This window comes from Callorhinus ursinus, unplaced genomic scaffold (assembly GCF_003265705.2).
Source record: "Callorhinus ursinus isolate GAN/ISIS: 27379988/994484 unplaced genomic scaffold, GSC_fseal_2.0 scaffold89, whole genome shotgun sequence".
Classification (NCBI taxonomy): domain Eukaryota; kingdom Metazoa; phylum Chordata; class Mammalia; order Carnivora; family Otariidae; genus Callorhinus; species Callorhinus ursinus.
The window spans coordinates 1930381-1955183 of record NW_027397151.1 but is presented as its reverse complement, the minus strand read 5'-3'; the positions used below and the strand labels follow the sequence as shown (position 1 = coordinate 1955183).

The 24803-nt window shown below is 54.7% G+C and overlaps 1 protein-coding gene across 2 annotated transcripts in view; it reads left to right on the top strand.

Annotated features, from left to right (window-relative positions):
• CDH4 (cadherin 4) overlaps positions 1-24803 on the top strand; it is a 543804-nt gene that overhangs the window by 403724 nt on the left and 115277 nt on the right. For both annotated transcript variants that reach the window (XM_073888320.1, XM_025865074.2), the window contains exon 4: positions 9615-9788. In XM_073888320.1, coding sequence (XP_073744421.1) covers positions 9615-9788 — 174 coding nt within the window. The remainder of the gene's footprint in view (positions 1-9614; positions 9789-24803) is intronic.

Sequence of the window (24803 nt, the reverse complement as noted above, 5' to 3'; positions counted from 1 at the left end):
CCGTCCCTAGCTACCATGGAAACCAGCCAGAAGGCTGCAGATACCAGCCTAGTTAAATATTTTAATATACATGCTTGCAGGCAAACAAAATGTACTATTTTTCAAATGCATATTGAAAGGGAAGTAGGACGTAGAGGAATGAACTGTCAGGACAGACTTTAGTGCCTCTTTTGTTTTTAGGAATCTGATTATCCTCCGTGAAAATCGGTGGCGGGTCTGACATTGGGGGACGGGGCACGTTATTTCCTCTCTGGAAGCACCTGTGACCCGTGGGCGTAAGGACGCAGTGAGAACAGGAAGAGACAGAGGAGGGGCATAGCTGACACTCGTGTTCCGGGAATAAACCCTCACCACCCCTGTCCCATCGCGGGCAGTGCCCGTATGCGGTGCAGGATGGCGCGTCCCCTGACCACAGACCCTGTACCATCCGTGATCTTGGAACACTGGGCCCTACGCCGTGTTTTTACGTCTGAGATTGGCCACTTACCCCAAGGTTAGGGCCATACAAGAACGGGCAGATGAGATGTCAACGGGTCTGTGGTCACGCTGTGTGGCCTGCGGGGCCCGCGCTGGACCCTGGCAGAGGCAGGCTGCCTAAAGGGAAAGAGGTGCCGGCGGCAGTCCCTGGCGCCTGCTCCAGTGTCATGAGCGGGAGGGGCTTCTTTCTTTGTGCAAGTGGGAAAAAAGAAGCTTGCGGCCTCACCAGGGCTCCCAGAACCTTCCATCCTGCGGGTCAGGTGACCCTATCCCCGGAGGCTGGCGTGCCCGGCTCTCAGCCGCACGTGGTGACCACACAGAGAAGGGCGTGTGCACGGCCCAGCCTGGAGGGTGGGAGAGCAGGTACCATCAGGGAACTTAGAACCCGTTCCTTCCTGTTATATACTGAGCGGATCACAGCCTCAGGCTCCCGCCCCTGAGGAAGCCACGTCTGGGCATCAGGGGTCTGCAGGGCTGCACCGCCCATCAGAGAAATTAGGCGGCGCTGGCTCAGGGGAAGGACAGGGGGGGGGGGGGGGGCGGTGTGCATCGTGAAACATCCCCCCCCTCAGCCCCTTGGTTAAGAAGAAGCTTTGAACATCAGTGGACACGGCGCCCACGTGGCATGTTCCACGGGGAACTAACTTGAAATTTTTTCCATAAATTCTTCTATCAAATCAGATGGATTCATGCCCATGACATTTCCTCGAAAGTAGAGGGAATTTGGGGTGCTGAGGAAGTGTCCAGCAGGTCAGCCCAGGACCTGAGTACGGCGTGGGATGGCCTGACGGGGCGGCAGGCTGTCATCTGTGACCCCATCTTCGGGGTCTTAGAAATGTGCTCCTTGGGATCTGGAAAGCGGTGGGCATTCTGAAGCCATTTCCATATTTGTTCTGCCTCCTGAGGGGACTGACTCTGAGCTTCCCCTCGGGAGAACAGCTGAGGCTCCCTTGAACCACCGCACTTTGCAGAAGCAGCCAGTGCCCCACGTCTAATGGCCTGTGCGTGGGAACGCAGTCCCGGCCCCACCCCCCCTGCTCCCCCCTCAGCCTGTCTATTCACGACATTCTTCGCTGGGCCTTGCCCACACGCTGCCCTTTCTCTAGTGTCCCCATGCATCCGTGAGGCATTTGTATCCACGTCTACAGCACCATGGAGCTGGTGCTTGACCCCCACGCCCCCGCGAGAATGCCCACCATGCAGACCGCTGGGCCCCACCCTGCAGAGCCTGATAGGTTGGGTCAGGAAGGGGTGCAGCAGGGCCTGCCATCTGCATCCCTATCACAAGGAGCTAGGGACACATTCACCCACTAACCCACTGATGCCCACCTCAAACCAAGATGGCGGGGAAGGCACCCCAGGGAAGACATCTGGAGCTTCTGTATTGAAGGCAGACTCCTGATTATTTATGTTCCCTTGTTTACTTGTGAAGGTAAACCTCTGATGTTTGTTTGTTTGTTTGTTTTTTAAGATTTTTTATTTATTTATTTGAGAGACAGAGAATGAGAGAGAGAGAGCATGAGAGGGGGGAGGGTCAGAGGGAGAAGCAGACTCCCCGCTGAGCAGGGAGCCAGATGCGGGACTTGATCCCGGGGACTCCAGGATTGTGACCTGTGCCAAAGGCAGTCGCTCAACCAACTGAGCCGCCCAGGCGCCCCACCTCTGATGTTTTATGAGTCAGCCCATTTACTTAACAGCTAGAGCTCACACTTGGCTCTTAATAATTGTGTCCCTAACAGGTGAATGGTTAGATAATAGAAAATATGATGAATTATAACTTTTTGCATGTAGATTGGAGGAGGTGCATGGTTATAGCCTTCCCCTGACACTATTTTCCTTTTCTTTTTTTTTTCCCCCTTTTTCAAAAAAAAAAAAAAAGACAATTTAAATCCTGCCTTGGGTCAGTTTTGCATTATTCATCTTTCACTGGTGAATTGATAATGGAGGGAAGGAACCCAGCTTCTTCCTCATCTTGCGGAGTCCCTGAAGACCTCACCTGGAAGTCACACTCAATTACACTCATAATCAGACACAGAGAACAATCCTCTGGTACACGGAGAGCAAGACCGGGCGGCCCAAAGCTGCCGGGATCTTAGGGAAATAATGTGCCGAGCGAGGGGGCACCGGGGGGAAGCCAGCCTGGGGACAGCGCCAGCAGATGGCTGTTGGGGTGCAGGCTGGGACGGGCTGGGCGTCAGGTGGACCTGATGGCTGCGTTCAACATGCAGCTTGCCTGTGGATCGGGGGCCTTGGTCTCGGTGAGACGGATGGCTGTTGTCGGTGTTTTGTCCTTCTGTTCTCGGGTCCCTTACCTCCCACCTCTTTCCCTAAAAGAACAGCCCGTGTGCTGAGTGCAAGGGCTTCCTTATGTTATCCCAGAGAGCCGGCCAGGAGTCACCTGCCAGGGCCAAATGAGAAGTCTGGAAGGACCTTAAGGCCACCTGTCTTGGGTCCCTCAGGCCCCCAGGAGCCATAGAGGGTCTGCAAAGGGCCCAGCCCGACAGCCTGCGCAAGCACGGGCTGCTACTCTGTCCTTGTGAAGCCGGCGTCCAGACTCCCGCCCAGCAGCAGGATTACCCTTCCCCAAGTGGAGTGAAGCAGATGCTCGGGGCTGGTGCCTCAGCCCACTGCCCACAGCCCAGCTGTCCAGGTGGCCCCAAAGCGAGGAGCTCATCCAGACCCGAGAGTGGGGAGACAGGCCCAGAGGCAGTGAGAGTCGCACCCGAGGTCCCACCCCCCGCACTGGGACCCCGGCCTGAGGAAGTCCCCTCGGCTATTAGCTGTCCTGGAGCACCATCCACGGAATAACTCCAACTGATTAAGACTCGGCGGAGAGAGGCGATCTGAAACGAGACACACTTTGTAAATAAAAGCTGATTAAGAAACAGATTCAGGGCTTCACAGGTGAGAGTCTGGCCTCTGTATGGTCTGCACCTCAGAGAGGCCAGGCTCCACGCCCTTCATCTGCCCCTTTGGGGAAATACCCCCATCGGTGCGCTGGGCAGGGTGGGCTGTGTCTGGGGCACCCGGGCACCTAGACTGTGTCCAGGGAGGGACCAGCTCACGGGTAGCCAGGGCATGACAGATGGACAGAGGGGAGGGAGGGAAGGGGTGGGGTGGGAGGCAGGCAGGGAAGGCAGGTGGGGCTGCACCCGTGTGGCCAGGGAGACCAGAAGCCCGAGGTAGTAAGGGGACTTGTGGGCCCCCCCACACACCCCTGTACCCTAATCCAGGGGCAGAGAGCCCATCCCTCCTGCAGCCAGAGGTCGTGCCCTGCCCTTCTTGGGGAGGCCACCATGGCCAGGGGGAATGCCAAGTTCGACTGCCAGGATGGACTCACGCCTGCCCGTGGCCAGAGAGGACCCCAAACCCTGCCTCAAGCTTCCAGAAAGGGGCGCATGTGTCCTCCCTGGGCTGGATCAGGCACCCACCTGTGCTCACTCTGCTTCACCTGGGCTGTCCCACAGCTCCCCACCCACCACCCGTGGCTCAGCCCCTCCCCCACTAGCCAGGCAATTTGGACAAATTCCTTCTCTTCCTTGTGCCTCGGTTTCCTTACCTGGGCTGTAAGGTTAGAGGACACCCCTAAGCCCACCTGCCCTCAAACCTGTCCCTCTGAACACCTGGGGCTCGTTCCAGGCCAGGCCATCACCCCCAGGTGTCCTGGCTAGAGCCCCCACTACCCTCTCCTCTCTGCAGCCCTGAGAATCCAGTCCAGCCTGCAGAACCCCATCCAGAGGGACTCTTCTTAGGCTTCTTCTCCCCACCACGAACCTGACAATGGGGCTGAAACCCCCAGCCATCTGCCCAAAGCCCTGGACATCACCTTATCAGCCGCACTACCCCCCGGTAAGGGCCTCCTCAGTTCACAGAAGAGGAACCAAGGCTTGGGGTGCGGAGGGCAAAACAAAGACTGATGGGGCCAATGGCGAGCAGCCCTGCCGACCCTGGGTGGCTGCCCCTCCAGCCCACTCTTCTTCTAGGCCCCAAACAGCCCTTGCGCTCTGCCTGGTGTCGGAGGCACCCCTGCTGTCCTGCTTCTGGTCCGCCCTTAGCCGTTCCCTCCCAGCCTCATTGCCCCCAACAACACACTCCTGTTCACCCCTCGGCGTCCTGCGCGGGTAAAATATCCCCCAGATGGGTTGAACTGCATATACCTGGGTGCCAGTTTGAACCCTGCCTGGTCCTGGCTCTGTGCTGATCACTGCCCTGTGGAGAGAGTGGCCGTCCTGAGGACTAAATCGCAGAGAACCTGGGCCCGTGGCTCCCCCGCGACCCGGACGGCCATCACTCATCGGGGTTCGTGACCTGCCACTCCACACGAGCACTTAAGGGTGGAGGCTGAGGGTCACTTGTTTTTTGGTGCTTAGGAAACGTGTGGAACCGACATTTAGGTCTGTCCACTGCATTTGCTCTGCGCCAGGTGGGTGGCCCTGAGGCCCTACAACCTACCAGGCCAGGCAGCGCCCACGGTTTGGGGCCAAGAGAATGCCCCGGCCCCCAGGGCAGGGCAGGAGTTGTCCTGCCCCCAGGGCAGGGCGACATGAAGATCCGAGGCCTCTGGGGCCTGAGCTGACCTGCTCTGGGACTTGAGGGCACAGGCAGCACTCTGGGAAGCTTGCCCCAGCTGCTGTGTACACAGGGGTTCCCGGGAGTCCGGTGGGGAGGCTGCCAGAAGCTGGGACATGGGATCTGAGCCCTGGCGAGCAGTAAGGGCACCAGGAAGGGGAGTGCATCCAGGGGCAAACTTCATGGGGGGTTAGGAGCAGGGGCACAGGCCAGGGTGCAGCCCGGCCTCTGTGTGGACAGCAGAGCCTGGATCTGGCCATGCTGAGGCTGGGGGGTTCTGTGGAGCTTTCTCGTGAAGGGGTCTGCAAGTTCCAGGAAGTTAACCTCTTAACCATATCTTCTTAGATACCCTGTAAGAGGACAGCCGGACCAGGTGATTTCCCTGGGGCTCTCTGTCCTGTCGATCTGCTCTTGTGAACTTGGTGGGATCCAGAGGCCAGTGCAGCAGCCAAGACTCTCGCTGACCCCCCACCCCCAGTAACGAGACCTCTGGCTTGGCTGAGCTGTCTGTAATGACCCAGTGATGGGTTTCGGCTAACCTGTCACGATGCCAGGCTTTTGGTGGATGTGTACGTGCATGTGCACATATAGACACACAGGCACACATATCTGCACACACATGTATGTGCACATGCGCCTTATGCACCTGTGTGTGCACACACCTGCATACACGTGCATGCACCTGCACACACCTGCATACACCTGCACGCACGTGCACACACCTGCACACACCTGCATACCCGTGCACACACCTGCACTCACCTGCACACACCTGCATACACCTGCACTCACCTGCACACACCTGCAATACACGTGCACACACCTGCACGCACCTGCACACACCTGCATACACCTGCACTCACCTGCACACACCTGCAATACACGTGCACACACCTGCACGCACCTGCACACACAGTTGTTAGCTACAGGAGCACAGAGGCCACGTTCATACCGTCCTCCAGCTCTCAGCCAGCATTTACTCAGCAATACAGAATTCAGGAAGACACCGGGAACGAGAAGGTGTCATCCGTTAGGAAATACGGAATATTTATAAATAATGGGAACATTGCTTAAAATCAGTATAATTGTGCATCAGTGTTAGGTGCCACATTCTGAGTGAGCCCGGGGTTGCGGTACATTCAAAATGACCTGCTGGATCCACTGGGGTAACCAATAACCCACATGGATGTCTCTTCCCCCGAGAAGCGGGTGCGTCTTCCAGGCCAAGGCTGCACGGGTCTGGCATTGATTTTCGCCAGATTTTGTTATTACGTGTGTCTCACAGCTTTAAAATAGTGGCAAATATGTGCAATTTATTTAAACAACACTAGGGAAATTAACACCATGCAGGCTCATCCTAAGCAAATGAAGATAAAGCAGTTCAAAAAAAAAAACAAAAACGGCTTTATGAAAACGTTTACAGTCCTGAGCCTGAAATGCAGGGAGCTCAGGTGAGCGTCTGCTGGTCTCTGAGCATTACCGGGGGGTAGGGGGACACCTGTGCTGTCTGCACCATCGCTGGGGGAGGCATCGGGGGAAGCCACACATGACCAGCACCCCCTCCCCGAGGCTGTGCTTGTGACCAGGGCTCCGTCTTCTCACGCAAGGCTCCCAAGTCTGGCTGGCTGCCCTCAGGCAGACACTAACCCAGCCCCTTCTCCTGGGGCAGGTACCTGGGGACAGGTGAACTAGTTACCTGTGGGTGGGGAGTCCCCAGACAGGAGAGTGGAACACATCTGTCCCCCAGAGGCTCAGTCACACAGACTGCAGGCAGTTCTTGTGTCTTCAATGGCAATAATGATTTGTGCCCAGCCCTCCGCACAGGTAATTTGAGGACGTGCAAAGGGGGCACAGAGACCCGGCCATGAGGGGTGGCACTCAGCCAGATGCTCTGGCCTCAAGGTCTGACTCCCGGCATTCAAATCCTGCCTCTCCCTGCTGAGCTGTGTGACCTTCGGAAATTACTTAGCCTCTCTGAGCTCCCCCTCTGCCTCCCTAGTAAAGTGGGGTTGAGGGACACTTCCTACTGAATCAGTGAGGGGGCGGCGGTCTAGGCAGAGACCACGTGGAATGCTCAGTGCCCCGAGGCATCAGCTACTCACGGAGGCGGGGGAAGGCGGTTGTCTGTGCCCTGGCGTGAGGGGACAGTGCGCAGCCAGGACTGTCCTAAATGTCGTTCTGTGAAGCTCATTGAGGAAACGAGATGTGACCCCATCGTTGTGTCACCGTTGGAGGCTGAAGATGAGTCACAGCACCTGTTAGCTTGACTTGAACAGAAGTTGGTATCATGTCACGTTGTGTAGACATCAAGGCCACGGGGATATGCATATGCGCAGGGATCTGCCACCGGGATACGCGCACCCTGCATGGCTCCCTTCTGATGTAGGGCAACAGTGGCCTAGCAAAGGCTTTTGGTTTTCTCCAAACACCTGACTGCAGGAGCTCGAGGCCCTGAGACAGCTGGGACCCTGGGGGGGAAGGTCCCAGCAGGGCTCTCTCCTCCCAGTGGGGCTTGTCCAGATGGGTTTTCCCATTGATTCGGGCATTTGGGGCTGATATGAGATTTTATTTTTTCATCACGTAGGCAGTTTTGTCTGTTTGTAACTTATTTCTATGCAGCCCTTTTGCAAAAAGGAGTGGGCAAGTTTCTCTGTCCACAGAGGGCAATGGTAAGACCACCTGGGGCCATCTTGCTGGATGAACCTGGAGCTCAGGCAGAGTGGGACCTGCCATGATTGGAGTGGTGTAGACTGTAGCCAGGTGCCGTGGGCTGTCCCCATCCAGGGCTCTCTCTGCCATGGGAGTTCTGAAGTGCAGCGTGTCCCTGGGGGTCTGCGCGGGTGCCGTCCGTGTATGCGGAGGTCTGCACAGGTGCCGTGCTTGTCCATGGGGGTCTGCTGGCTCCTTTAATTATAGAAAGTCATATACATTGTAACAGTCAGAAATATAGAAAGGTAAAAGGAATAAAGTAAAATAAAATAGCGTAAAGGTCACTGGTGATCAGAGAAAACCACAGTTGACATTTTGATGTATTTCCTTCCAATCTTTTCTCTGTCCTTAAAAAAAAAATGGAGATTTGGTTACGTGTACACTTTGGTGTCATTCTCCACTCACCATTATTTTATGGACAGTTCTCCGTATCCTAGTCTTCAAAGAGTAGCTTTCCATGACTGTGTAATCTCCCAAGATATGAACACAGCATAATGCATTTAACTAGTATTTCCTGCTATCGGATCTCCAGAGGTTTTTTCCTGATATTTTTATTATTTTATATATGCATAATATTATTATAAAAACATCTGCAATGAACATGTTTATAGGGAGATTTTCATTTACATATAGTTTCTTTGGGACAGCTGTGGAGCTATTGGGTCAAAAGCCAGGATATTTTTGTTTTTTTCGTTGACGTACAGTTGGCATCGAGGACGATTTTTTTTTTTAATTTTTATTTATTTATTTGAGAGAGAGAGAATGAGAGATAGAGAGCACGAGAGGGGGGAGGGTCAGAGGGAGAAGCAGACTCCCCGCTGAGCAGGGAGCCCGATGTGGGACTCGATCCCGGGACTCCAGGATCATGACCTGAGCTGAAGGCAGTCGCTTAACCAACTGAGCCACCCAGGCGCCCACGAGGACGATTTTTGAGGGTCTGGAGGGTCACTGGCCCACAGCTTGCCGAGGGTTGTGGTCAGCACCCAGCAGTGGTGGGCCCCATCAGCATCCAGTCCCAGTGGCTGCCCGATAGGCAGGGGCTCTCATCAGTGTAATTGCCATAGCAACCCTGTGAATTTAGTGCTGTTGTTACCAGCCCTATTTTATTAAAAAAAGCAGCTGGAGTTCAGAGAGATGAAGCAACTTGCCTGGAGTCAGTGAACCTTTGGATGCACATAAATACTTGCTGAACGCCAGGTCCCACACCCTCCACCATCACTTCTCCTGACAACACGACACACTCTCCAGTCCTGAGGATCCATTTGTTTAGTCTTGTCAGTTTGATAGGTGAAGAGGATTTATTACTTCAATTTGCATTATTTGATTATAGGGAGATGTGTACATTTTTAATAAATCTACTGGTTTTTGTTTTGCTGCTAATTTCTATTCAGGTCCTTTCCCGTTATCAAAAAGATTTATTTTTTATTGATTTGCAAGAACTCTTTATATAGTGAGACTGTTAACCCTTTGACAGATTTGTTGCAAATCATGTTTGCCAAATTCATCAACTGCTTTTAGGATATGTTTTCATAAATAAGTGTTTTAAAACTTAAATGCATTTTCCTTTGTGACTTTTTCCCTCCATTCTTCAGGGATTTAAAAGCTCTGGTTCACCCTAGGATGTATTCTTCTGTTTTAAGTTTTCTTTCCCCCACCACGCAATTCTGCAATCCATTTTGTGACATGGGTGTCTTGCTAGATTTTTTCCCCTAACATTTAGCCGCTTCCCCGAGCATCATCCAGTCTTTCTCTGTTGATGGAGAACAGAACAGATTCTCTGAACAGATGCCTTTTCCTCTGCACAAAACTTAACCAGACCTCTTTGGCTCTTCTCTCCCCTCTTCGGGCTAACGCCGCAGAAAGGGAAGCAGAGTGCTGCTCTGGACGCCTCTCAGCCTCCCAGCGACATGCTGTTGCCGTGGCCCCAGCAGCGGAACGCCAACGGGCTGAGGAGACAGAAACGTGACTGGGTCATCCCACCGATCAACGTGCCGGAAAATTCCCGCGGGCCCTTCCCACAGCAGCTCGTGCGGGTAAGTGGAGACCCCTCCTGCTGGCTGGGGAGGGTCTCGGCTCAGTGCGCCCTCTCCTCCGGGATCTGGCAGGTCAGTGGGGGGGGGGTGGGGGGGTTGTCAGGGTGGGAGAGCGAGGGACAGTCTGCACTTGGCGTCTGAACCTTTTCAGTAATGAGATGACACAAGACAGAGAAAGATCAGGAGGGCAGTCACGTCCTCTAGGGAAGCCGGTCCTGTTGGACGCGGGTCATCTCGCCCGTGCTGATGGAAGGAGGCAGGGTGGCGACTTGGGGCCTGGCCTTTGACCTCTGACACCTTTCTCTGCTCACATTCTTTTCCAACTATGACCAAGACTCTGGAGGGTGGAAAGACAGTGTGTTTGTGATGGTGGATGAGGGTACTGGTGAGAAGCTGGAAATCTTGGGACTGAGGCTGTGACCCCAAATCCGGCACTTTGGAGGCCCTCGGATGGGCTCCTCCGGTGGGCTCCTTCAGTGCACCTGCTCCCAGCCCCCACCACAAGGTGCTTTCCCAGGGAGAAGGGAATTACTCATTTTACAAATTTGTTATTTCAATAATCCAGGCCATCAACTAGCATTTCTCTCTTCCCTTTGAAGAAAATTGCAACCAATCTGGACAATAATTTGACAAAATGATGGTGAGAATCCCATTAAAAGTAGTCCCCCATGCACTGTGGCCCGTCTCACCCTGCTCGGTGGAAATGAGGGTCAGTGGGGCATCCTTAAGGGGCTGCTTCCTTTCCTCGGACTGATTAGCCTGTTTTGTTTCCCACTCTGCTCAAGTGGGAAGCCAGGTGTGTGTTTAAAATGCAGAGACCGGGGGCGCCTGGGTGGCTCAGTCGTTAAGCGTCTGCCTTTGGCTCAGGTCATGATCCCAGGGTCCCGGGATCGAGCCCCGCATCGGGCTCCTGCTCAGCAGGGAGTCTGCTTCTCCCTCTCCCTCTGCTGCTCCCCCTGCTTGTGCTCTCTCTCTTTCACATATCTCTCACTCAAATAGATAAATAAGATCTTTAAAAATAATAATAATCAAATAAACTGCAGAGACGGAGCAGAACAAAGCAGGGGGGCCCACATCAGACGCCCCACCACACACACCACGCCCACGGTGACAGGACACAAACCCACGCCGGTGGCAGGCCATGCGTGAGATGTGGTGATTGGCAACAGGAAGCCTGTGTTGGTCTCTTCCTCCCCAAGCCCAGCCCCTAAAACCTTTGGAATTTCCCGAGAGTTGAGAGCGCAGGAGTGGTCTTTTGTTATGTTAATGACGTGACTTTTGGAAAGTCCCCTGAGGAAGGGGGCTGGTGGCCATTGCTGGGGGAACCAACCCTGGGATTAGAGGCGCCCACGTTCAGCCCCACGCCCAAAATGCTGGGTCGAGGGAGGGCCTGGAGTTTGAGTCAGTCGCCAGTGGCCAGTGACCAACGATTTAATCAATCATGTCTCAGTGATGGAGCTTCCATAGAACCCCAAAGGCCAAGGTTTGGGGAGCTTTAGGTGGGTGGACCTGCGGAGGTGCAGGGAGGCTGGCGTGCTGAGGGGGTGGGAAGGTGGGAGGGGCCATGGAAGCTCCTTGTCCTGTGCATCTTTCCCATCTGGCTGTTCAGAGTTATATTCTTTATAAAAAACTGATAATCTATGGAGTAAACATTTTCTGGGCTACTCTAGCAATGACTGAACTCTACCAGAGGGTCATGGGAACCTCCCATTTACAGCCCGTCGGTCGGGAGCATGGGTGACAACCTGGACTTTCCATGGGCGGTCTGAGTGGGAGCTGCCTTGTGGAACCGAGCCCTTCCCTGTGGATGGACATGCTCTCCAGCAGCTGGTGTCAGAATGCAGTTCAACGTAGGCACCCAACAGGTGTCACAGAATTGCTTGCTGGGGAAACCCCCCGACCTCAGGAGGCAGAAGCATCCGAGAGTCTCAGACTCGGAGACTCTGACCTCTGACCTCAATGCCCACCCCCAGATGGGGAGCTTCCCAGAGCACCGCCTGCCCTTGCTCGGCCTGACTGGTTGGAGGTTCGCTGTGACGCCGCACAGACTTGAACAAAGCACTCGAAGCATGAACTCCAACCTAAGCAGATTCCCAGGAATCCCATGTTCAGGGTCCATCCACCAAACCCCAAGCCACCGACTGGATGAGGGTTCTGTGCCCCCCCTCCACACTCACCACCCTCGGGGCCCCGGTCATATCCGACCAGCACTTGTTATTTAGCTAACATTTCCCATCAGTGACTCATCCTTAATATAAATATGTTTATTTTAAGAGGCGACTTTATATTAGCTCACAGTTGGAAAGCTGGTATTGTTGGTGACCGATAGAAGCTGATTGTAAGACCAGTGTCAGGTGAAGAAAGCAGTTGATGGCTGGCTGCAAATTGTCCACACTCAGAGCCTGAGGGCTGCCCGGGACCTGTTTACAAGGGAAGCCAGGAGCAAGTATCAGAGTGTTCTCAAGATGTGCTGGGACCGGGGCCTTCCTCTTGAATGTCATCAGGATCAAAAGCAAATTGGAAAGGGAGCAAGTTTTTCATCGTGTGAGTCAGTCTTATTCAAAGGCTTGTGCTTGTACTAGTCAGAAATCAGCTTAGTAGAAAATTGTTGCTGAAGCTCAGGGGTCGGCAGACTTTTTCTGTAAAGGGCCAGATAGTCAATATTTTAGGCTCTGCAGCCAGCCAGCCTCAGTTGCAAATACTCAACTCTTTGTAGTGTGAAAGCTGCCATCGGCAATACATAAACTATTGCTGTGTCTGTGTTCCAATAAAACTTTATTTACAAGAACAAGCAGTGGGCCAGATGTGGCCCGTGGGCCCTAGTTTGGACAAGGGCGGATCCAGCTCATTTCCCAACCTCTGGGAAGGTCTGCCCCCATCAACCTCCCCGGCAGGAATGTTACAGTGAGTGTGTGAGCTTGAATGCCTAAGGTTCTCGTCTGCTCACACCCCGCGGGGTACACACGTGACCTTGGGCGGGCATCCTAGCCCTGGAATACTCTGCTGCCGGCTTTCAGAGTTTCTCGGGTTGGTGATCCTAGTACGGACGCACGGAACTTCCCTCCTCTGTGCCCATCTGCACACAGGCCTGTGAAAAGTACCAGGAGAGAAAGCCGTTGTAGGCAGAGCCCCTGGTCCGTGAGGACTCCCAGAGTTGGTCTCCTGCTGGATGATGGAGAAAAAGACACTTCTGTATCTCTGCCCCAGGGAGCTGCCGTGGTCTCAGGGGCTGACTGGTGGGAGCTGGCGGCAAGGCCAACATGGGAGCAAAGTCCCCCTGACCAGCCGGGCCAGGGACGGCTGCATGCTCCTGTGGGGGCCGTGCTGCATTTCCAACTGAACGGCTCCAAAGCAGGGAGACTCGCCCCTCCCCAGTTAGCACAACCCTTGCCCAACCAGGCTTAGAAGCAGCAGTGGGTAGGAGCTCCGGAACCCCTGCAGATGCAGGGGCCTGAAGACCCCCTTGCCGCTGACATGTCTGACGGGGAACTTGGGACCAGGCCTACGGCCTTAGGTGTCAGGTGGGAACAGCGGGGAAGCAGCGGCTCAGCCCCGCTGAGGGGAAGCCTCTCCTGTTTCCTGGTCTGCCCCGTGGCTGCGCTGGGGGCACGCGTGGCCTCGCCTCAGTGCCTCAGACACCCTGCCGTGTCCAGCAGCCCCCGTGGGGACGGCCACTCCATGCCGGGCACAGCCGCTCCAAAACAGGCTGTGAGCAGAAGGACCTGGTGTGGGTTAGTGTTAGCTGACTGCCATAAAGGGAGTTCCCAAAATTTCAGAACCGAACAGAGTAGAGGTTATTTCTTGCTCCTGTGAAGGTCGTTGGTGGGAGGGTTGGCTCTCTACGACAGTCACGTGGGGCCCCCGAATGAGGACTGCAGGACGGGCTGGGCTATGCCTCGTGGCCAGGGGCACCGAGAGACACAGTCCCACTCCGCCTGGAGGGAAGGGGATGTGTGTGAAGAGGGGCTGCTCTCTGCCCCAGCAGGTTTGAGAACAGGCATGTCCTTTCCTCCCTGATGGCCCAGCTGTGCCCAGGAGCCCGGGCCAAGGGTGCCTGCGCCTGGCGAGCCAGCACACCTGACCACTAGCCCTCCTCCAAGCCTGGTCTTCCCGTCCCTGGCTGCCCGGCTTCGTTTCCTGCACGCACTTAGGACCTCTGACTCCATGCTTGTTACTCGGGCGTCCGAGAACAGGTCTCCTGTGTCTCTAGTGCTGTCCACAGTAGGCACGGCATTGGCTGAATGAGAGACTGAAGCAAGCGCAGTGGTGGGTGCTGTCGGGGAGCCCAGCGGCTCACTCGCCCAAGTGGCCAGGGCACCTGAGCCTCACTTGTTGGGCTTTCAGAGTTTCTGGGACGGGCAGGTGATGGAGTGCATTCCCATGGAACCTCACCCTCTGTTCCACTCGCACACGGGCTTCCAAGCCGAGGTGGATTCTCAGGGGGAGATAGACCTTCAGATTTGTCTTTTCCAAATGGCCTCCAAGTGATCATATAAGAACTCAGTACAGAAACACACACGCACACCCCATCCCGCTTCATATGCACACGAATGCACCCAGATTCTCCAGTGCTCACCCCCTGCATCCCTCCCCTTTCCCCCCATTAAATTCTTACGTAGCACAGACAAGGGTTTGGGGGTGCGTTTCTGCACCGTCTCTGCAGGAAGTTAATGAGTTTCCTGCCAGTGTTTTGCGGGAGGCTGTTCCTGAAAGAAGCCGGAATCACAGAGAATATGAATACAACTTGATGGGGATGAGAAGCTGAGCATGGAGCACTTTGAGGTTCAGCTGGGATCAGCTGCAATTCTGTGCTCATTAAAGCATTTCATTCTGATAAAATATGTTAAATGCAAAAATGGGCGGGAGAGAAGCAGGCAGAACGTTCTTCCCAAAAAACCTCTGTTAATTACAGGCTTTTTCCTTGGAAGGAATATCACGTCCCTCCGTAAAGACTAGTTGGTTCTCTGGTGGGGGGAGAACGGGTAGCCTGCTTGGGTGGAGGAGAGTCCTGAGCAGGGAAGGCGGGCCGCACTGGCGGGGCCAGGGGAGCCGTGCGTGTCCTGCGGGTCTGCCCACCGCCAGAGTCTAAACTAAGTGGGGAGCCAGGAGGTGCAGCCCCTCACAGAGGCCGTCCCTTCTTCAGAACAGAAGGGGAGGCGTTCACAGGCAGGCTGATCCCCTGGAAGCTGGAAGGAGGCCCTTTGTTATGGGACGTGGCAGGAGGGTACCTTCCTGCTCTGGGCTCTGGACGGAGCCCGCTGGGGCCATGGCAGGGTGCCAAGCACCGTGCAGGCCCCAGAGACTCAGAGGGGAGAGGACTGGCGTCCTTTTGTGGCTCAGGGGCCGCTAGGCTGGTGGCTTGCTGCTAGTCGTTCAGAATTTGGTCCCTTCGCTACCGAGGTCAGGATTCCTTCACACGTACGTTCACGGGGGGTTTTGAAAAGCCACTTGCTTTTCTAGCATGTGTGTTAGGTCTGACTTCTGGCAAGATTCAGAGTGAGGATAAAATCAAACTTTTAAAAAGTCTGATAAAAATTCAGAATTTGTTAACTTGAGAGGTTGTCCGGGGCAACTGCCAGGGCTGGCTCAAGATGATGAGGAAAGACGTCGTGCTGCTTGGGAGACAAGCCCCTTAATTTTGGAAGTTGGTATTTTAACAGACAAGAACGCATGCAAACCTGTCCTCCGAGCGAGGCCTGGAAAAGGTGCTCTGAATGTCAGATTCTGGAAGGAGATGGTTACATAATCGCTTAGCATCAAGAGTGGCCACGTGGCCAAGATGAGCAGGAGGCCGTTTCTAGAGCAGGGAGCTCACGAGAGCGCAGCTGCAGGGGGCTGGGAAGAATTGCGAAAATTAGCTTCCCACCTAACAACCCGACTGAGCTCGAAATGACTGAAGTCCACGGCTTTATTCACATTTCCTTGGTAAGTTTGGCTGCCATTTTGTGCACATACGCTGCGTTCCTTCACATCCAGCCACTAATCTCTGCTGAGCTTCTGTGCGGACATGGATGGGCTGGGTCTTCGGGGCACAGGCTCTGGAGCTCGGTGAGCAATGAGATGTGCCCCGGGGCAGGGTCTGCTCTGTGACATATGTGACAGGGACATGGTGAATCACCCCATAGCAGGCCCAGGGTAGACTCTCCGTAGGTGTTGATCGGAGGTATGAATACATGTGATGGAGCCAGCTCAGTTCTAACTCGCTGTTACCCTACGAAATGTTTGCTGGGTGACCTCGGGGTACAAGCGCCACAGTGTCTACCTAGGAACTTAGTCTCTGGTTCTCTGAAGGCATCCATTCGTACAGGAATGACCAAGTGGTCATTATTATTCACCGTCTCATGGAAGTCAGGTGACCTTTTGAAATGTGATATTTCAAATGTGCGTGTTTTTCCCCTTCCGTTGTTTCCCCACTGTCTCTAGGACAGGGTCTCACTCCTTAGCAAGTCACACGGGCCCTCAGGATCTGATGCTGCCCCTCGGCACACCAAACTCCAGCCATGCTGGGCTACTAGCAGCTTGTCGACTGATCACACCCTCTGTTGCCTAGAGTCCTGTGTATGCACTCTTCCCTCAGCCTGGCCTGTTTTCTCACTGCCCCTGACACCCCCCAGCCTGGCCACTCCCCACCTCCTCTGAGAATGGACCAGCGGAGGCCCTCCCATGGGGAGCACGGCATTCCCGTGGCCCGCCACTGTGGCAGAGTTTTTGATAGTGTTTTGTCAGTGATCATTGATCTGTCTTCCCCTCTAAACATAAAGATCGTTGAGAGACAGTCCACCTGTCAAGCACAGCCCTGGGGACAAAGTAGGTGTCATTAAGTGTTTATCCAATGAATGAGTGATACCGCACTTGTGTCCATCTCTGGTTGGGCTTTCGTGATCATTTTGAAGACCGTTAGGTTAATTATACGATACTTGAAAGTAATTGCATTGGAAGTTCTGCTTCTGGTAACGGTGGAATAGTTTATGTCAGACTAACATTTCTGAAATAACAATTATAAACCTTGCAAGGAAATTTCTTTAACTATTTAAAGTGGCTGGAGAGTGGCCAGTAGTGGACAGAAACTGAGTGGACTCTACCCTTAAAAGAAGGAAATTGTTTATATGGCTTTCCGTCTGCGAGCACTCATCCTGCCATCAATGGGTGGCTGGATCTCACGCAGAAAACCGCAGTCTCTCTGGTCAGAGGAGTTGGAAGACGGAGTTTAGAACGGACAGAGCAGCAGAATGTGAGGAGATAAATCCCATAAAATATGGAGCCCCAGATGGGGACTCCCACATCTGCTTACAAGCTCTGCCCAGTCAGGGAGCTGTGAACATATGAGGGAGACTCCAGAGAACCCAGTGAAAAGCAACAGCAAGAAGACTGAAAGAACCGAGCAGAGATTTCGACTGCTGTCTACTGCAAGAGAAACAGATTTAGCTTTGGGTCCAGCCAATTAACTCCCTGCCTTCACAAAAACCCACGCCCTTCAGAGAAAGATAACAGAACCCATCTCTACAGCATATCAACCACAATGATCAAATACACAAACAAAAATTACTAGACATGCCCCCAGAAAATAGAATGAAAACAAAATGTGACCCACAATTAAGAGGGGAAAATCACCCACAGAATCTAACTCTGAGATCACTTAGATGTTAAAATGACTAGCAAGACCTTTGAAATACCCCTTATAAATACGTTCAAGGACTCAAAGGCAAACATGGTCAGGATGAATGAATACATGTGGAATCACAGCAGAAGAGGGAAACTAACAATAGAGCCAATTGGAAGTGATGAAACTGAACCGTACCACATCCCTAATAAAGAACTCGCTAGACTGGCTTCCAAGGAATTGGTAGAAGGCAGAAGAGTCACTGCATTTAAAGATAGACCAGTATAAATCATCTGATCTGAAGAATGGCAGAGGAGAACTGAAAAACAAAATTTCAGCCAGACAAGAGAAACAAGCTTATGGATCCAAGAAATTTATTGAACCACAAGTTCAATAAATACAAAGAAAGCCAAACCTTGATTATTGTCAAACTGATGAAATTCAAAAAAAAAAAAAAGAAATAGAAATCTTGAAAGCAGAGGAAAAGATGCAGTACATCACAGGAGAGTGATGATGAGGGCTGGTTTCTCTTCAGGAGGCCCCTGGCAATGGTGTACCATTTGCAGATTGCTCAATGAAAAAAAGAAACCTATCAATCAAGAATTCTATATCCAGAAAAAAAATGTCCTTCAAAATCAAAATAAAGACATTTCTGGTAAGCACACTGAGGGAATTCATTGCCTGCAGACCCACAAGAAGTGGTGAAGGGCGTTCTTTAGGCTGAAAAATAAAAGAGGATTCAGGCTGGAAACTTAGATTTACAGGAAGGGAGGAAGAGCACAGGAAAAGGCAAATTTGCAGATTAAGGTAAAAGATTGTATTTTCTCTTAACTTACTGAAAAGACAACTGACTATTTAAAGCAAAGGTATAACATTATATTGCAGGGTTTATAATTCATAAGATCTAAAGAGATCGTGGAGGGCACCTGGGTGGCTCAGTTGTTAAGCATCTGCCTTCGGCTCAGGTCATGGTCCCGGGGTCCTGGGATCAAGCCCCGCATCGGGCTCCCTGCTCCGCGGGAAGCCTGCTTCCCCCTCTCCCGCTCCCCCTGCTTGTGTTCCCTCTCTCGCTGTGTCTCTCTCTGTCAAATAAATAAATAAAATCTAAAAAAAAAAAGGGGGGGAGAGATCGTGGAGATGTCACCTCTGCCTTCACCATGCAGTCCGCTGCTCTGATGGTCACCGGAATGGAAGGAACCCCTCCAGGCTGAATGAAGAAGACATTCCGAGTGTCGTCAGCTCATCCCCAGTGGAAACATGCCTCCTTAGGGAAGGCCTTAATTATCTAGTAACGTTTTCATAGAAACTTCTGGACTACTGCTGCAGTGAGTCAGGGTGGTACTCCTACTTGCCCTCTACCTGCAAGGTGGTGTCTGCCTCTTCCCCAGCCCCCTGTGGGGTTGGGGTCAGGCACTGCCCACCCCAGTGTGGGTCCCGAAAGTGCAGGCCCAATATAAGCACACCATTCGAGATCTTCCACAGCATCTGTGGATGCACCTAGAAGCCTCCTTGTAATTAGACATCGTGTTGAGACCTGGAGAGAATTTATACCATCCTTGCTAAAGGATGGCTAAAGCCAGAGGGACATGAAGAAAGCAGTCATTCGTGGATTCAGCTGCCTTGGGTTCTGCGATTTCATCAGTCATGTGAAAGAAATGTGCAGATCCTTTGTGTTTACCATTCCTTCATCGGAGCAGAAAATGTTCCCTTTCTTGAATTGCTTTAATGGCTATATTTATGCAGCTGAAAGTTCTTTAAGAAATGAAAGTTGAATCGAATTGCTGCAAATGCTCAGATAATTTATCGGAGAATATTCAATTAGAATATATTAATATTTTAGATTTCCATCATTAATTTAATATTCGGAGATTTAATGTAGTCATTGAATCGCTGTAGCACCCTGTGTGGGTGGGTGGTTAGGACGGGCGCTCCGAGCACCTGCCGCGAATGGCCAGCTCACAGCGGCGCTCACACCCACAGCCCCCACCCCACCCCGCGCAATCTCTGCCACGGACACCGGGCCTCGGGTCTGCAGACCAGGCGCTGTCTGCAAGTGTGGGCACAGGTGGGGGTTCCGCTGTGCCTCGCTGTGGAGACCAGGGAGGAGGTCAGGCGGTAAGGGCTCAGAATATTCTGGAGCTTGAGGAGCACTGCCCCCAGTCGCGGGAGGAAGTGGCTATTGCAGTGAAGGCTGCCTCCCGCCTAGCTGGCAGGTCTAGTTTGTTGTTCTTCTAGTCCTAGCTCACCTCTGGGATAATTTGGGTGTTACCAGGGAAATCGACTTCCGGTCCCCTCTGGTTCCCCTGGGGCTACCGTAGGGTGGACAAGTTCTAAGAGGATGTAGAGTCCTCAGGGTATATTGGGGGAGGTTACCAGTGGCCCATTCCGGGAAAGGGGTGTCCTTCTTTCTGCAACGTGGCCTCCTTTCTTGTACAAAATGATGGTAACAGGAGGTCATGGTGAAGGTTATCTGTTCATCCACCACACGCTTCTTAAGCCTTTCTGTAAAATCTGAACGCCGGCTCTGTGCCGTCCCAGGTGCAGAAGATGCACAGAGAACAGACGAGACAGAGTCCAAGCATCCTGGAGTTAGGTTTAGGGTCGGGGAGAGGGATAAGTCAACCTAGAAGTATCTCTCAGGGGCCACAGGGTGTGGGGTGCAGTGAGGCTCCCTGTCGCATGAGGTGGCTCGGGAAGTCACCTCTGGGGTGAGCCCATGTGCAGTACCAGAGGGACTGTGGTATGTAGAAGGGAAGGGCCTTCGGGCAAGGGGAGCGGCACAGTCTTAGAAGAAGAGCCGGGAGGTCACAGTGGCTGAATGGAGACAGCCAGAGAGAGGGGAGGGTGGTGAGCCAAGGTGGAGGGCGGTAGGGCCAGGTCAGGAGGACGGCGTGTGGCGTGGGGAGGACTTGTTTTACTCTGAGATCCAAGGGCTGACACAACGAGGCTTAGATTCACCAAGACCCCTCTGGCTGCCGCTCAGGGACCAAACCGAGCACGAGCTGGGGCAGCGGGAGGAGACCGCCTAGTGAGGAGGCTCTTGCTATGAGGAGCGTCGAGGCGTGTTGTTTTAATGCACAGTAACAACGTTGAAAACCTCGACAAATCCCTTTTTTCTTTGTTAAGTTTCCTTCTCAGTGAAATTCTGGGTTTGGGATCTCCTGCTGCTCTGGGACTTGCAAGACCCTTGGGTTCTTCCCCTCTTGGAGCCCAGGGAGGGTCCCTGGGCTCTAAAGGGAAAGAGGTCATCCCTGTGCGACCCTCCACCCTGTGCCCATCCCTCCCCGAGCACTAAGAGCAGCAGAGGGTGCCCAGGCCTGGCCTGTGGGAAGTAGACCAGCAGCCAAAACCCGGTCAGCATGCAGATGTGTTTGGTGTGACCTCTGCAGAGTTCTGCAGAAATGTGGACTTGTTCCCAACATTTAAACCATGAAATGTCCATCTTCCATTCCTTAGAGAAAAACCTCATGCAAAAGTATTTTCTAGAGCAGCCGGGGCAGCTGACGTGGAGGGGCCTATCCTGGGTGCAAGCTTCAGCAGGCCACCATGCGCTGTGGTGGACCACGCTTGCCACCAGCCGCTGACGTCTCCCTCTCTGCCCGCATGGCTCACTGACAGCCCAGCTGGGGTCCTGCGAGCATTTGGCTTGTGTCCCAAAGCCCTGGGTCCTTCGTGTCTGTTCAAAGCAAAATTAGGCAGACGATTAAGCATCATCTCTGAAGAGACCGGAGCCCCGCGGGCCAGGGAGGGGGGGTTCCCGAGGCTGCGCCCCACTGCCTGCTGCTTGTCTTTCCCCATAGCGCGTCACCAGGACGAGCGGGGGTGTTTACTGGGCATCGACTCTGGTCAGCATTGAGGTACAGTGGCGGCTACAAAGTCATGACCCCGTCCTGCCCTTAGCGCTAACACCCTGGTGGTGCAGACAGACAAGAGGAGAAGAAACTGTCCAAATTCGGAAGGAACCACGGAGAGATCAAACACAGGGATGAGACCGGCAGGGAAGGGCAGGTTGGGAGGGAGCAGGTGGTTTAGGTGGGGCGTGTTGGTGAAAGTCTCTCCAAGAAACCACTGTTGCACTCCCGCAGGATCAGACGTCATCTGTGCCAAGACCAGGCAGAGAAAACAGTAAGTGCAAAGATCGTGGGGTGAGAACAAGCCTGACACCCAAGGAATGGAAAAGTCTTTGCAGCCAGAATGTGATGAGCAAGGAGAGATGGAAGGGCAGCCCAGAGGAGGGCAGGAACCGAGCCCTTCGGGGCGTCCAGACCAAGCAGGAGATCCAGCTCTTCACCCCCTACCCCCACGTTGAGAAGCCTTTAAAAATGTCCCTTGTTGTGGTCTGTGAGGTGCCTTGGGCTGCCGTCTGGGGTCGGGGGGAAGGTTAAGGACCAGAACTGCACCAGAGGCCCACGCAGGGTGAGCCGGCCCAGGGGAGCAGTGGCGTGGGCTGGGCAGGACGGGAGAGGTGCCCGGTGAGCGGTGGAGCACTGAGGAGCCCAGACGCACTGCTGTTAACTGCAGATTCCCGGGCCCTGCTGTCCCAACTGTGCTGGGAGAACCGGGAGCCGCCGAGGCCTCTGCATTCCCAGCCATGCGGGGCTGCCTTCTGTGCCTCCAGACCCACCTGTGCCGACGAGGACCAGCTCCGAGTGGGCAGCGTGGCCCCCCCAGGATTCCCAAAGGGGTGACGAATTCCCTCGTCACATCATAACTTGGTCCACGCTGGGGCCCTGGAGCACGGAGCTGCGGGCAGCTGCCTGGTTTTATTCTGTTTTCTCCTGCTCCTAAGGAGTCACAAAGCAGTGCCCTGGGCATGTCCTGGTGCCCCAGCGGCCTGATGGGACGTGACATCTGGGCCTCCTCCCATTCTCTCCATCCCTAGGTGGACTGGCCAGCTGGTGTGGATGGTGACTGCCCCCAAGATGGGACACCAGCAGCTCTGCTGAGCCGGGCTCCCACCTGCCCTACCTGACTCCAAGCACAGGCCTCCCCAAGTCCAGCAAAGCCCTGCTGCACACACACGCACACCAGGCACACACACAACCCTGGCTTTTCCACTTCGCCCCCCTGGGACGCTGTTTATGACAGCCCGTGAGTAAGGAGCATACACTTCTGCCACCACGGGTGGGGACTGAGGCTCAGAGAGGTTGAGTCACTCACCAAGGCCACACAGCCAGGAAACCACAGAGCGGGATGCCTGCCCACACCGTCTCCTGCGTGACTGGATTCACAGCTCAGCGACGCTCCCTCCTGGCGGGTGGACGAGGCCCTGCTGGTGGCCCAGCCGACCGTCTCCTGATGCTTTGCTTGCAGCTTGGGGCTGCCCAGGAGGACTCCCATTTGGGTTCTCCACTCAGCTCCCCGCGCTGAAGCCCCTTGAGCCCACGCCAGCCTCTTGCCTCCTGTTTCCTGGCGGGGAAAGCCTGTAGGAATAGATGAGGTCCCGCTGCCACCTTCCTGGGCCCTGCAGAGCCCCTGCTTGGGGGAGGGAGGGAGGGCCACGGGAGGAGCGGGGCACCTCGGGAATCCTCAGGCAGCCGAACCCAGCTGGGGGCAACCAGAAAGCACCGTTGTCATTAGGGGCTGGGGCTGGGGGTGCCACAGGGGCTCCAGCATCCTGTCCACCGCCGAACGCTGAGACGGAGAGCTTGAGACCCAGAGGAGGACGGGGGAAAAAATAGCACCGCCAAGCAGAAGCCGTTTGCAGGCGCTTGTGCTAAAGTGGAAAATGTTCCTCCTCAACGAGAAATCGAGTTTCACACTGCTCTCCCAACGGTGACAAGCTGCGCGCCTGTTCCGGCTTGCCGCGAGAGCGCCATATGGTACCAACTGCAGCAAGTCAACGCAATGTCCCCAACGGGAGGGCCACCCTCCCTCCTGGCTGCAGGGAGAATGGGGCCCCAGCCAAGGGCCCAGAGGGGCGGCCAGTGTGTCCTCGGCAGGGCTGACCCGAGGGGCCCCGCCACATTGGGGGACCGTTGGCCAGAAAGCCAGTGAGTGGAGAGCCACTCGAGTCCATCCTCGGTGCGCTGGAAGGACGCCGATGCGACGTGAGGTGGCCTTGCAGAGCCCTGGGTTCTGATCAGGAGGGTCAGGCGGGGCTCCACAAGCCTCCGGTGGGTGTGCACACAGGATGCAGGCCCCTCACACTTGGACGAGGTGCTTGCTTTGGGCTTTGACGAAGAACTGTGGGGACCCTCAGGCTCACTCTCCACCTTCACCCGCTGGAGGTAGCAGTCCAGCTGGGAGACTGCAGGGGAGGAAGCCCTTGGTACGTTCACAGTGAGTGTCTCTGCCCGTTCTCCCCAGCATCTGATCCCCAGCGAGCCCCAGGCCAGAGTTCTCAGGACAGCCCAGCAAAATGCCCCTTTATCACTCTGCATGCCCCAGGCGCACGGTTCGTAAGTGTCCCCTGTGGGATTTCAGCTCAAGCAGTGCTGCTCCCAAGCCAGCAGGTGGGACCAGCTGAGCCGTGGGTACCTGGCAGCCGAGAGTCTGGGCCCTACAGTGGCACCTCTGCAGTGGCCTCCCGCACCCCTCCGCGACCTGGACCTCCACCTGGGGGAAGCAAGGAGCCAGCGAGGGCGGTGGACTGTGGTCCTGCCTCGCACTCGCCTTCTGCTGCCTGCAGTGGGGTGAGTCTCCCATGGACACACGGGTCCCAGCACCTCTCACCACAGCCAGTGAGGAATCGGGATGGGCCATGGCCCTCACCCTGTCCAGATCCCACCGCGCCTTCTCTGGCACCTCCATGCCGATCCACGGCCACAGGTCGCAGAGCCCCAGGCTCCCCATATCCACTGCACTGAATCCTCTGGAGGCCGTGGGATCCTCACGAAGAAAATGATTGGTCAGAAGATGCTGGTGCTGAGAAGCGGTGCTGAGGGGAACCTTCTGGAAATCAGACTGGATGACACCACATACACCAAAGCACTTCATCCAGGATCCTTGCTCCGGGGGGTGGGTGTTCATGGACACCGGCAGGCTGGACAGCAGGCCGGGAGACTGGCAGGGACACCAGGGGCCTGGACCACCTGCTTCCTCCCCCACCCCTGTGCAGAGGACAGGCCTGGGCCAGACAGGGAGGCATGGGATCCTGCTGCCCGGGGTGCTGGCAGTGGTCTCCCAGGGCTGTAGCCATGTTCCAAGTCTGACCACTGCACAGCCCCGGGACCTGCCGCCTCTGGCCCAGCTCTGCTTGTCATTGACTCTGTGGTCAGTGCTTCCTTGCAAAGCCCCCAGCTAATGACAGTTAGCTCTGCTGACCCTATCTCATTTGGAACCAGAGGCCAAGGGCTGATAACCACTGCATCCCAATCAAAGGTCCCCTGAGATGACTCCAGGCTCTAGGACCCTCCCCTGAGACTGCACCAGGCTCTAGGACCCTCTCCTGAGACTGCTCCAGGCTCTAGGAC